This window comes from Rhincodon typus, chromosome 42 (genome assembly GCF_021869965.1).
Source record: "Rhincodon typus isolate 14 chromosome 42, sRhiTyp1.1, whole genome shotgun sequence".
Lineage (NCBI taxonomy): Eukaryota > Metazoa > Chordata > Chondrichthyes > Orectolobiformes > Rhincodontidae > Rhincodon > Rhincodon typus.
The window spans coordinates 8,014,565-8,027,477 of NC_063373.1; the positions used below are offsets into that span (position 1 = coordinate 8,014,565).

At 45.7% G+C, this 12,913-nt stretch overlaps 2 protein-coding genes across 2 annotated transcripts in view; one reads left to right on the forward strand and one right to left on the reverse strand.

Annotated features, from left to right (window-relative positions):
- LOC109928192 (zinc finger protein 850-like) overlaps window positions 1–8,255 on the reverse strand; it is a 31,540-nt gene extending 23,285 nt beyond the window's left edge. The window contains exon 1 of the mRNA XM_048619384.1: window positions 7,112–8,255. Coding sequence (XP_048475341.1) covers window positions 7,112–8,131 — 1,020 coding nt within the window. The 5' untranslated portion in view covers window positions 8,132–8,255. The remainder of the gene's footprint in view (window positions 1–7,111) is intronic.
- Window positions 8,256–9,632: 1,377 nt separating this feature from the next.
- On the forward strand, window positions 9,633–11,077 carry LOC109928194 (oocyte zinc finger protein XlCOF19-like). The gene has a single exon (XM_020528201.2). It carries the CDS (start codon window positions 10,206–10,208, stop codon window positions 10,998–11,000), a length of 795 nt encoding a protein of 264 aa, XP_020383790.1. The 5' UTR covers window positions 9,633–10,205; the 3' UTR covers window positions 11,001–11,077.
- Window positions 11,078–12,913: the final 1,836 nt, after the last annotated feature.

A 12,913-nucleotide genomic window follows, 5' to 3' on the forward strand; every position in this document is an offset into this window, starting at 1 on the left:
CAAGTCTGGGAGCATCTGAGAGAGAAATCAGAGTTAATGTTTCTGATCAAAAGACCCTCCGTCATTTCTGAAGAAGGGTCTATGCCCAAAACGTCAGCCTTCCTGCTCCTCTGATGCTGCTTGGCCTGCTGTGTTCATCCAGCTCCACAACTTGTTATCTCAGATTCTCCAGCATCTGCAGTTCCTACTATCTCCCTCAGAAGGGAATTGGTTTAGGTTTATGTTACAAACTAGTTAAAGGGCAGGAACATTTTTTTTTAAAGTGTTGACAAGGTGTGAGATCCCAGTTCCTTACAAAGAGAATAAACCTAGAAGATTCAAGGTTTTGAATCACTAATCGGAAATTTTACTATAGAATGTTAGAACAGTAACATAACTTACTGTGTGTGCAACTCAAGTGCTAATATCCTGAACTAACAAAAGTATTTGTTTTTTTTTTCATTCATGGGAGGGGGGGTGCCACCATTTATTGCCTGTTCCTAATTCCCCGTCGGGGAGTTAACAGTTAAACCTGTTGTTGTGGGTCTTGAGTCATATTTAGGTCAGACCAGGTCAGGATGGCTTATGTCCTCCCTCACAGATATTTGAACCAAATTTGGTTTGGTTTCACTGGATCGTCAGAGGCTGAGGGGGTGACCTGATAAAAGTTTACAAATTATGACAGGTATGGAATGGAGGGATAGTCTGAGTCATTTTCCCAGGATAGAACACCTGCAACATTGGTTTAAGGTAAAAAGGGGAAAGTTTTTAAAGGAGATGTGAGAAGCAAGCTTTTTTAGAGAGGGGGTAAGTTCCTGGAATGCGCTGCCAGAGGAAGTGGTAGAAGCATATACAACAGCAACTTTTTTAAGAGGCATCTTGACAGGTGCATGAATAGAGGGCTGCATACTGCACAGAGGCGAAAGGTCTTCAGTTTACAGAGATTTTGTATGTGCACAGGCTTAGTGGGGCTAAAAGACTTGTTCCTGCGCTGTACCATTCTTTGTTCAGATGAGTTTTTACAACAATTGACAGGGGTTATACGATTGCCTTATTCCATTTTTTTTAATTCCGTGAATTAAAATCTCATCATCTGCTAGCCAGAGATTCAACCATATGTCCCCAGCATTAGCCTATGATTCTGAATTACTGATGCATGAACATTCCCATAATACCACCTTTCCCTATGAGTAACAAACTGAGATGAAGCATCCCAGAGAACACATCAGAGGACAAATGCAATCTTATCAAATTCCCCGGATGTCCGTGACACAATGAATGATCAAACGTCATTAAACCAGATAAGTTGACCTAGACCCGCAAACTACAATGACAAACACCCCTGTGAATCCCACCCAAGCCAGACCACCTACACCCCCAAGCACTGCGGGTTTTCATGAAGACACTCACCATCACGTTCGCAAGGGAGATTGGTTATGGGCAATAAATGCTGGTCTAGACAGTGATATCCACATCTTGCGGATGAATAAAGAAAAGCAAGTGACCAGACACTGTGGCGAAGGGGTGGTTTTGTGGGAGCCTCTGAAAGGAGAGGTGGAGATGGTGAGGGAGGGCACCCAGAGCTTAGCATCCAGGCAGCACTGGTGGAGTGAGGAATGTCAGGGATCTGCATGAGTCTGAAAGTGGAACAGAAAGATCCCAGACAGATGTCGAACTGGATGTTGCTACAGAAAGAGGGAGGAGAAAGACTATGGAGGAATTTGAAAACTATATCTTTGCCAGACCCGGGACCAATGTAGGTCAGTGAATACAGGTGTAATAACGACTAGTACTAACTGTAAGTAGGATGATAGGCACCAGTGCCCTGGATTTGAAGTGAGTGTAATATTGATTTATTTATTGTCACACATACTGAAATACAATGAAAAGTTTTGTTTACAAGCGGTACAGGCAGATCATAGTAAACAAAATATCAAAAGGACTTGGACAGAGGCATACAGGTTACATTGCACAGGGTCCGTGCTAGACGAGATCAACATTAGCAAGATCAGCGTTATTTGAGGCCAGCGTTACCTGTCAGGGAAGGCATGAGCGCGCCACTGGCATTCTGCTCAAACCGAGCATAGAAAGCATCGAACGTGTCAGGGAGGGATGTGTCTTTAATATGAAGGGGAGCAAGGAGAGTGTTTGAATAGTCGGATCTAGAGGGAGAAAAAGTATGAATGACATTTCAACAACAAAGAGGCTGCTGGGAGATGTAGGCAGCATTGGTGACAGAGCAGATATGGGTCAGAAAAACGAGCTCAGAGTAAAATCGACATTAAAGTGAAGTAACAGTTTGAATTTCTGAAGAAGGGTCTAGGCCCGAAACGTCAGCTTTCCTGCTCCTCTGATGCTGCTTGGCCTGCTGTGTTCATCCAGCTCTACACCTTGTCATAACAGTTTGGATTCTGTTGTTCTGGCACTCTGAACCAACAACGTAGTCACGTGTGAACTTGCTGGTGTGTCAAAGTACTGAGTAAATCCCTTTGCACACACACCTTTAGAAACATAGAAAATAGGTGCAGGAGTAGGCCAATCAGCCCTTCGAGACAGCACCACCATTCAAAATGATCATGGCTGATTGTGCAATTTCAGTATGCCACTCCCGCTTTCTCTCCGTATCCCTCGATCCCTTTAGCTGCAAGGGTCACGTCCAGCTTCCTATTGAATATATCTAATGAACTGGCCCCAACAGCTTCTTGTGGTAGAGAATTGCATAGGTTCACAACTCTCTTGGTGAAGCAATTCTTCTTCATCTCAGTCCTGAATGGCTTACCCTGTATTTGTAGACTGCGACCCCCTTGTTCTGGACTTCCACAACATTGGAAACATTCTTCCTGCATCTAGCCTGTCCAATCCCATTATGATTTTATATGTTCCTCTGAGATTCCCTTCATGCTTCTAAACTCCAGCAAGTACAAGCCCAGTTGATCCAGTCTTTCCCCATATGTCAGTCCTACCATCCTGGGAATCATTCTGGTGAAACTTTGCTGGACTCAATCAATAGCAAGAATGCCCTTTCTCAGGCTATGAGACCAAAACTGCACACAATCCTCCAGGTGTAGCCTCACCAAGGCCCTATATAACTGCAGCAAAACATCCCTGCTCCGAAACTCAAATCTTCTTGCTATGAAGGTCAGCATGCCATTAGCTTTCCACGCTGCAAGCTGCACCTGCATGCCAACCGTCAGTGACTGTTCCACCATGATACCCAGATCTCGTTGCACCTCACCTTCTCCTAAATTGCCATCATTCAGATAATAATCTGCCTTCCTGGTTTTGTGATCAAAGTATATAACCTCACATTTATCCACATTATATTTCATTTGACAAGTATTTGCTCACTCAACCAGCCTGTCCAAGTCACCCTGCAGTCTCTTAGCATCTTCCTCACAGCACACACTATCACCCAGCTTAGTGTCATCTGCAAATTTGGAAATATTGCTTTCAGTTCCTTCATCCAAACTGTTAATGTATATTGCGAACAACTGGGGTCCCAGCACTGAAACCCATGGTAGCCTACTCATCATTGCCTGCCACTCTGAAAAGGACCCATTTATTCCACCTCCCTGCTTCCTATCTGCCAGCTGGTTCTCTATCCAGTCAACACATTACTTTTTTTACCATGAACTTTAATTTTGCTTACTAATTTCATGTGTGGGACCTTATCAATAGCCTCTTGTCCAGATACACAACATCTACAGATTCACCCTTGTCCACTCCACTGGTCACATCCTCAAAAAATTCTAGATTTGCCAAGCATGATTTCCCTTTAGTGAATCTATACTGACTTGAACTGATCCTGTCACCTCTTTTCAAATCCTTAATAATTTTCTCTAGCATTCTCCCCAACACCGAAGCCAGGTTAACCAGCCTTTAATTCCCCATTTCCTCTCTCTCTCCATTTTTTTAAAATGTAGGGTTATATTAGCTACCCTGCAGTCCATCGGAATCCTTCCAGAGTCTATAGAATGCTGGAAAATGATCAGCAATGCATCCATTATTAGTAAGGCCACTTCCATCAGTACTCTAGAATCCAGACTGTCAGGCACTAGGGACTTATCGGATTTTAATCCCATCAATTTCCCCAATACCATTTCCTGACTAATAAGGATTTCCTTCAGTTCCTCCTTCATGTTTGACCCTCTGTCACCTGCCATTTCTGGAAGATTATTTGTGTCCTCCTTAGTGAAGACAGATCCAAAGTATTTGTTCAACTACTCTGCCATCTCTCTTGTCCATTATGAATTCACCTGATTCTAACTGTAATGGATCTACATTTGTCTTCGCCAGTCTTTTCGTTTTCACACATCTATAGAAGCTTCTGCAGTCAATTTCTATGTTTTCTGTGAGTTTACTCTTGTATTCTATTTTCCCCTTCCAAATTAAGCCCATTGTCCTCCTCTGTTGAATTTTAAATTTCTTCCCAGTTCTCAGGTTTGCTGCTTTTTCTGGCCAATTTATATACCTTCTCTTTGGCTTCAACACTATCCGGGATTTCCCTTGTTAGCCATGGTTGATCCACCTTCACTGTTTTACTTTTACACCGGACAGGCACATACAATTATTGAAGTTCAGCCATGTGTTCTTTAAATGTCTGCCATTGCCTATCCACTATCAATCTCTTAAATATACTTGGCCAGCTTATCTTAGCCAATACATGCCTCATAACATCAAAGTTATTTAAGTTCAGGACCCTAGTCTCAGATTTAACTGTGTCTACTCTATCTTAATGAAGAATTCTACCATATTATGGTCACTCTTCCCCAAAGGATCTCACACCACAAGGTTGCTCATTAATCCTCTTTCATTATACAATACCCAGTCTAGGATGGCCAGCACTGTAGTTAGTTCCTCAACATGTTGGTTGAGGAAACCATCCCTCATATATTACGGGAAATCGTCCTCCATCACATTGCTAACAGTTTGATCAGTCGAATCAACATGCAAATTGAAGTCACCCATAGTAACTGCTGTAACCTTAGTGCATGTATCTCTAATTTCCTGTTTGATGCCATCCCCAACCTCACAACTACTGCTTCGTGATCTGTACACAACTCCCACTAACTTTGTTTCCCCCCATTGGCATTCTGCAGCTCCACCCATACAGATTCCGCATCATCCAGGCTAACGTCCTCCCTTACTATTGTGTTAATCTCCTCCTAAACCAGCAATGCTACCCCACCTCCCTTTCCTTTCTGTCTATCTTTACTGAAAACTAAATACCTCTGGATGTTCAGTTCCCATCCTTGGTCACCTTGGAGCCAGGTCTCTGTGATCCCAATTACATCACATCCATTAATAACTGTCTATGCAGTTAACTCATCCACTTTATTATAAATGCTCCTCTCATTGAGACACAGAGCCTTCAGGCTCATTTTTTGACATTTGTTGCTCTTTTCGAATTATGATGTAATATGGCCCTTTTTGATTTTTGTTTTGGGTTTCTTGGCCTTCCACTTTTCCATTTACTGCCTTTTGTTTCTGTCCCCAGTTTACTTCACTCCAATTTCCTGCATTGGTCCCCACCTTCCCTGCTTTATCAGTTTAAACCCTCCCCAACAACACTAGCAAACACTTCCTCCAGAATACTGGTTCTGGTGAATGCTTTCTCTCCAGTGAGTGCACTGCTAGTTTACCAACCTTTAGTGTTTCTAAAACCCTCCACACAATGAGAACAATGAAACAGTCTCTTACAATTTGAACAACATTATGTGCAGTGAGGCTGGATACACAAATGAATCTAGTCCCACATTTGGAATGGCATCTCCTTGATGTGAACTTGCAGTTTGTACAGACTGAATCTCTTACTGAGAACAGGGTCTGACATTTGCAATATTATTCAATTACGAAGCAGCTTTATTAAGAGAGAGCCAGAAGAAACTTTTAGACTAAAGGTCAAATTCAGGCAGTGAATTACAGAACAATACCAGCTGTAAACATCCAGTGTCAGATCAGGACAGCAGAGTGAAATTATTTCCTTGTACCTTTCATTTAGTTTCCAGCATTCTTGCTTTTTATTTTCCTTTTTCCTTTGTCTTCCTTCCCTTGTTATTTTCCCCACTGCACCAAACATTTTGAGATGATTGTTTTAGAACTGTCCACGCACACATCACGATACATTTAGGCAGCTGTTGTCCAATCACAGGTCTGTTTAACCTAAATAGCATTCACCTGTTCATTGGCGTACATATATTCCTCGGTGATTACAAATAACATCTGAACATCCACTGCCTCACTGTTCTAAACAAGTGCAGAGTGGTTCACAGCATGGCATCACCTCCACAGATTCTAGCCTCCAGATCAACTCTTACAATTCCAACGAACTATACTAACACACAAAAACATTATTCTTACAAACTGTAGATACAGTCACCATAGCTCCAAAGGACCATAGGGCTGCTTTCTCATTAGAGAGAGACATGACTGGTGGTGGTTAACCTTAGGGTCACCTCAGGAGAAAAGATGAAGAAGATGGCTCTTTTGTGGTGACCTCAACCAGGATGGGAATTGAAGCTGACTATATTCACAGACTGGGAGAACTGAATAAATCAGATTTCACACATAGAGTAGATTTTATGCCTTATCTTCACTTTGAATATATTAATGTCAGTGCATAGTGTGTGTTATCAGACAGGTTTTGTTCTTCGCTTCAATGACAGATGTCACTTCTGCTGAGCAGATCAAGTTTTTATTCTGCTTTTACTTCACCAAATGTTGCTGCTGCTGTGTCATGAATTATTGAACTCAGCGACTTCCAAACTTCATGCATGTCAATGTTGATTGATGAAGATTTTTATTGTTCTGTCTGTAAAATAGTTTCATTTTCCTCAATAATTTTATTTCACAAAGAAAGTGCCAGTGTAAGAATGTAACAAACCAGCAAAAATTCAACACCATTCTCACAGTGGAGGTAGTCATCAGTGGAATATATCAGTGAATGAACTGCAGAATGTGCAAAGATCAATATAGGATAGAAGTAAAAGTTTGTCATTTTATTGTAATTGAGTTTCTGCTAAGAGTTATTGAATCAAAAGGAAAGATCACACATATCACTTTAACGAAGAGACAATGCAGTCCCAAAAATCAGCATCGTACCCAGAAATATGAAACGCCAGCCGTTTTATGTATTCTCCTCTGTGTGAATCCTGTGGTGTGACTGGAGGCCAAATAACCGAGCAAATCCCTTCCCACACACGGGGCAAGTGAATGGTCTATCCCCCGTGTGAACCCGCTGGTGCCTCACCAGGTCGAAGGACTGACTGAACCTCTTCCCACAGACAGAGCAAGCAAACGGCTTCTCGCCAGTGTGAATTCTCTGGTGTGCTGTTAGGGTGGATGAACTGTTGAACCTTTTCTCGCAGTAAGTGCAATGGAAGGGTTTCTCCCCAGTATGGATTCTCTGGTGTACTGAGAGAGTGGAAGAATGCTTGAACCGCTTTCCACAAGACGTGCAGCTGAACGGACATTCCTTGGTGTGATTTCGCTGGTGCGACAGCAGGTGAGAGGACTGAGTGAATGACTTCCCGCACACAGAGCAGGTGAACGGCCTCTCCCCGGTGTGAATTCGCTGGTGCATCAGTAAGTACCGTGACTGAGCGAAGCCCTTCCCACACACACTGCAGGTGTAGGGCCTCTCCCCAGTGTGAGTGCGTCGGTGTGCACTGAGTGTTGAGGAATGCTTGAACCTTTTTCCGCAGGAAGTGCAGCTGAACAGCTTCTCCTCAGACCCGTGAACCAGGTGATGTGACTGGAGGCTGCACAGCCGAGCGAATCCCTTCCCACATACAGAGCAGGTGAACGGACGCTCTCCGGTGTGAACCCTCTGGTGCCTCACCAAAACGAATGACTGGGTGAATCCCTTCCCACACACTGAGCAGGTGAACGGTCTCTCGCCTGTGTGGATGCGCTGGTGGGCAGTGAGGGTGGAAGAATACTTGAACCTCTTCCCACAATGAGTGCAGCAGTAGGGCCTCTCCTCAGTGTGAATTCGCTGGTGTGACATCAGGGACACTGTCTGAGTAAATCCCTTTCCACACATGGAACAGATGTAGGGCTTCTCCCCAGTGTGACTACGGCGATGGTTTTCCAGTCTGCATGAATAATTGAATCCTTTACCACAATCCTCACATTTCCACTGTTTTTTCATGGTGTCAATGTCCTTGTGACTATCCAGGTTGGACAACCAGTTAAAGATTCTTCCGCACACACAATGTTAAAGGTGCAACGTTCTTGCTCGTTCCAGTCAGCTCAATGAAACACTGTCAACCCAGTCTGTGTAACTGGTGAAAGCTCTTCTAAGCCAAGTTTGTCTCAATGCTGCTCCAGTTCTCCCGAAGGTAGAGTAGTCAAATAATTCTCTATCTACATGCAAAGTCTAATGACATTCAGATCCTAAGAAATTGAGTGACTTTGAAACAATCTTAACCCCACTGTGAAGCCTCTTCTAAGGATGCCTACCCTGAAGAAGTTACCCTCCTCCCTCTGGAAATCCGCCTCCCCCTCTCTCCCTATTTATTTCAGATCCCCCTTCCCCTCCCCCATTTCTGGAGAAGGGTCTAGGCCCGAAACGTCAGCCTTCCTGCTCCTCTGATGCTGCTTGGCCTGCTGTGTTCATCCAGCTCTGCACCTTGTTGTCCCTCGTCATGATGTTGGGTTTCAGCTTCCTATCTGTAAACTCTCTCCTTCTAATATCCTGGAAAAGGAGTTCACAAGAATCTTATCAGTGAGAACATCACAATAAATCAGACCAGACAATTCTGAACAATTTTCCTCTCTTGTTCGCCAGAGTTTTAAATCTGCAAGCCAAACTCTCCCTCACCCCTCTGCTGAAATGTAAACCCTTTGTAGCATCTCCCAGTTCCAAATTTTCTCCCTCCCAATGCTCTGGCTGGTTTTAGTTCTCCATGCCTTGCGTATAGAACGTCATTCAATCGTTGTCTGTCTTGGCTCAAGAACTTTTTGGGTGTCCTGCTGACCCAGGATCGTGGGGCGTTACCCCGGGCCTCCACGGTGCAAGAAATCTCGGGTGTATCCGCCGTTTGGAATCCCGTACCGTCACCTTCTTATTCGGGTTTGGGGGTCGATGGAGGGTTTTTATGAAGCCTCCTCACCCAACCCAGCTTCCGGCTCCATCCCTCTCCTTCCACTCGGTGGGATTTCACTCGGTCCGTGCGGCCGCTTTCCTCCGGGTCCAGCGCACGCTCTAAGTCACAATGGGGGACCCGCGTGATTGACGGCGGCTCCCGACCAACAGGAGGGAGTGGGCGGGCCTGGAGGGCCTGTCGGTAGCTAGTCCTCCAGCCAATAGAAATGAAGATGGGGTGGGAACTAGCGGCTCGCTGCCCTGACTGATGTATGGCCGAATGAAAGGAGAAAGGTAAAAGGGGAGGGTTACCGCCGATAGCGGGAGTGAAATTGAGCCACGTGCACTGGGACGCTTCGTAAACACCAAGTGTTGGCCTCCAGGCCAGAATTAGAAACTCCTGGTCCTGCCTTTGCAGCAAACGGGAAAACAGCTGAGGGCTTCAGGTGATAACGGGCCTGGATTCCCGCCGCCATATTTATTAGGGGCAATATTCCATGGACGCACACGTAGCCGCCATCTTTATTGGGAGCAAGATGCTACAGGGCGCGTGCGCAATTTTTGGCGGTGTGTTCGCAGAGTAAGATCAAACCAAGAGAAATGTTTGTCTCTTCTGGAATTTTATCTTGGGCGACTTAAAGATTTTTTCTAGGAAATGGGAAGGATTGGTCGACGAAAAACTCAAACGAAACACATGTGTTTAGCTCTGGACAGTGCACCCAAGGATGCAAACACTGTCTTGGCCTCAGAGCACAGAGAGATTTAACCAAATACCTTCAGCGGTGTTAAGATTGCAAAAAAAAAGAGCCATAGTCATTACAGCACAGACTAGGCTAACTGGTACATCAAGTCTAATCATTGCCCTTCTCTGAATGACATGAGTGAACCAGTTGGGTTTTTATGGCAATTCAACAGCTTTCATGGTCACTTTTCCCTCGTGCTGGCCCCACAAATTACCAGATTCATCCAGTTCGGTTTCACAACCAGCATTCGTGTTTCACGCATTTTCTCTCACTGCCTTTTTTTAAGTTTTACATCAGTTTCACAGGGTAGTAGAAAGGGAGGCTTTACAGTTGTGAAGCTGAATCCAAACATCACATTAGGATTTGATGGAATTGACCAACATAATATAACTTGAATGTCATCAGATTTGAACATGGCAGGAAAAAGCACGGTTCGTAAACTCTGGAAATGTGGAGACTGCGGGAAGGGATTCAATTACCCGTCTCAGGTGGAAATTCATCGACGCAGTCACACTGGGGAAAGACCGTTCGGGTGCACCGAGTGTGGGAGAGAATACGCCCAGGTAGCCCATCTGCTGAAACATCAGCTGATTCACTCTGACGAAAGACCTTTCAAATGTTTTGACTGTGGGAATTGCTTTAAAAGCTCTGAAAACCTAATGTCCCATCAGCGAGTACACTCTAGTGAGAGACCATTCAAGTGTTCTGACTGTGGGTCTGGGTTCAAGCGATCGTCTCAACTCACTGAACACCAGCGAGTTCACACTGGGGAGAAGCCGTTCACTTGCTCTGAGTGTGGGAGAGAATTCACTCAGTCGTCCAGCCTGCTGAGACACCAGCGAGTTCACACTGGAGAAAGACCCTTCACCTGTTCCGAGTGTGGCAAAGGATTCACTAATTCATCCAACCTTTTGACACACCAGCGGGTTCACACTGATGAGAGACCATTTAAATGCCCAGACTGTGGGAGGTGCTATAAAAGTTCCAGGGAGTTGATGTCCCATCAACGTATTCACACTGATGAGAAACCGTTCAGGTGCTCGAACTGTGGGACTGGGTTCAGGCGATCATCTCAACTCACTGAACATCATCTACTTCACACTGGACAGAGGCCGTTCACTTGCTCAGTGTGTGGGAAGGGATTTTGTCAGTCATCCAGGCTGCTGAGACACTACCAAGTTCATGAGTAATTACAGCGATGGATTTTCGTCTTTGCTTATCCAGGATTGAACCATGTTCATTTGAGTCTGTTTCGCCTTAATGTTAATAACCTCCAGCCCAATTATAGGGGTAAATATTTGAAATAAAAGTCAAATAAATCCATTTTTGTTAAATACAGGATTTCCTTTTTGTAACACATCCAACACAGGTTAATTCACTTTGAAGGTGGTCTTCTCTCTCCCTGTCTCCTCCATCAGCAACAGCAAGTGGAGTTTCTTTGTCACTAAGATCGAGACAATCTGATCAGCTGCCCCTGTTGCCTGTCTCCCTATCATTAGCCCGCCAGAGTTCTCTCGAGTTCTTACTTGTCAGCTGCCTGAAGTTGTGGCTTTCTGCATCTAGTCCCTATACACGCTAGCGAGTTGATACTGGACAGAGAGGTTTCAAATGACTGTTACAAGAACTGTCGTAGCCGCATTCGCTGACTGTGCATCGGTGCACTCGCCTCAGATTGCACTCAGTTCATCTAGCCTCGCTGTGGGAAGAGGTTCAGGCAATTGTCCAACCTGCAGTTCACAACAGGGAGAGGTCGTTCACCTGCTGCATATGTAGCAAGGCATTCGCTGATTCATCTGATCTGTTGACACACCCAGTGCGTTTATGCTGATGGAAGACCTTTTTAAATGTCTGGAGTTCTGCAACGTTTTATTAAATATCGTGTTGGGCTTTTGCTCACACTCCCCCTTGATCATGACCCCACCCCTGAGCACCAAACCATCATCTCGCAAACCATCCACAACCTCATCACCTCAGGTGACCTCCCACCCACGGCCTCCAACCTCATCGTTCCCCAACCTCGCACTGCCCGCTTCTATCTCCTTCCCAAAATCCACAAACCTGAATGCCCTGGTCGACCCATTGTCTCCGCCTGCTCCTGCCCCACCGAACTGATCTCCAACTATCTCGACTCCATTTTCTCCCCTTTGGTCCAGGAACTCCCTACCTATGTCCGTGACACCACCCACGCCCTCCACCTCCTCCAGAACTTCCAATTCCCCGGTCCCCAACACCTCATCTTTACCATGGACGTCCAGTCCCTCTACACCTGCATTCCCCATGCAGATGGCCTTAAGGCCCTCCGCTTCTTCCTGTCCCGCAGGCCCGACCAGTCCCCCTCCACTGACACCCTCATCCGCTTAGCCGAACTCGTCCTCACACTCAACAACTTCTCTTTCAATTCCTCCCACTTCCTACAGACAAAGGGGGTAGCCATGGGTACCCGCATGGGCCCAAGCTACGCCTGCCTCTTTGTAGGTTACGTGGAACAATCCCTCTTCCGTACCTACACCGGCCCTAAACCCCACCTCTTCCTCCGTTACATTGATGACTGTATCGGCGCCGCCTCGTGCTCCCACGAGGAGCTCGAACAGTTCATACACTTCACTAACACCTTCCACCCCAACCTTAAGTTTACCTGGACCATCTCTAACACCTCTCTCCCCTTCCTGGACCTCTCTGTCTCCACATCGGGCAACCACCTCGAAACCGATATTCATTTCAAGCCCACCGACTCCCACAGCTACCTAGAATACTCCTCCTCCCACCCACCTTCCTGCAAAAATGCTATCCCCTATTCCCAATTCCTTCGCCTCCGCCGCATCTGCTCCCAGGATGAGGCATTCCACTCCCGTACATCTCAGTTGTCCTCGTTTTTCAAGGACCGTAACTTCCCCTCCTCGGTGGTCGAGAACGCCCTCAACCGTGTCTCCCACATCTCCCGCACCTCATCCCTCACACCCCGTCCACGCAATAAAAACCAAAAAAGAATCCCCCTCGTCCTCACGTACCACCCCACCAACCTCCGGATCCAACGCATCATCCTCCGACACTTCCGCCATCTGCAATCCGACCCCACCACCAAAGACATCTTTCCCTCCCCACC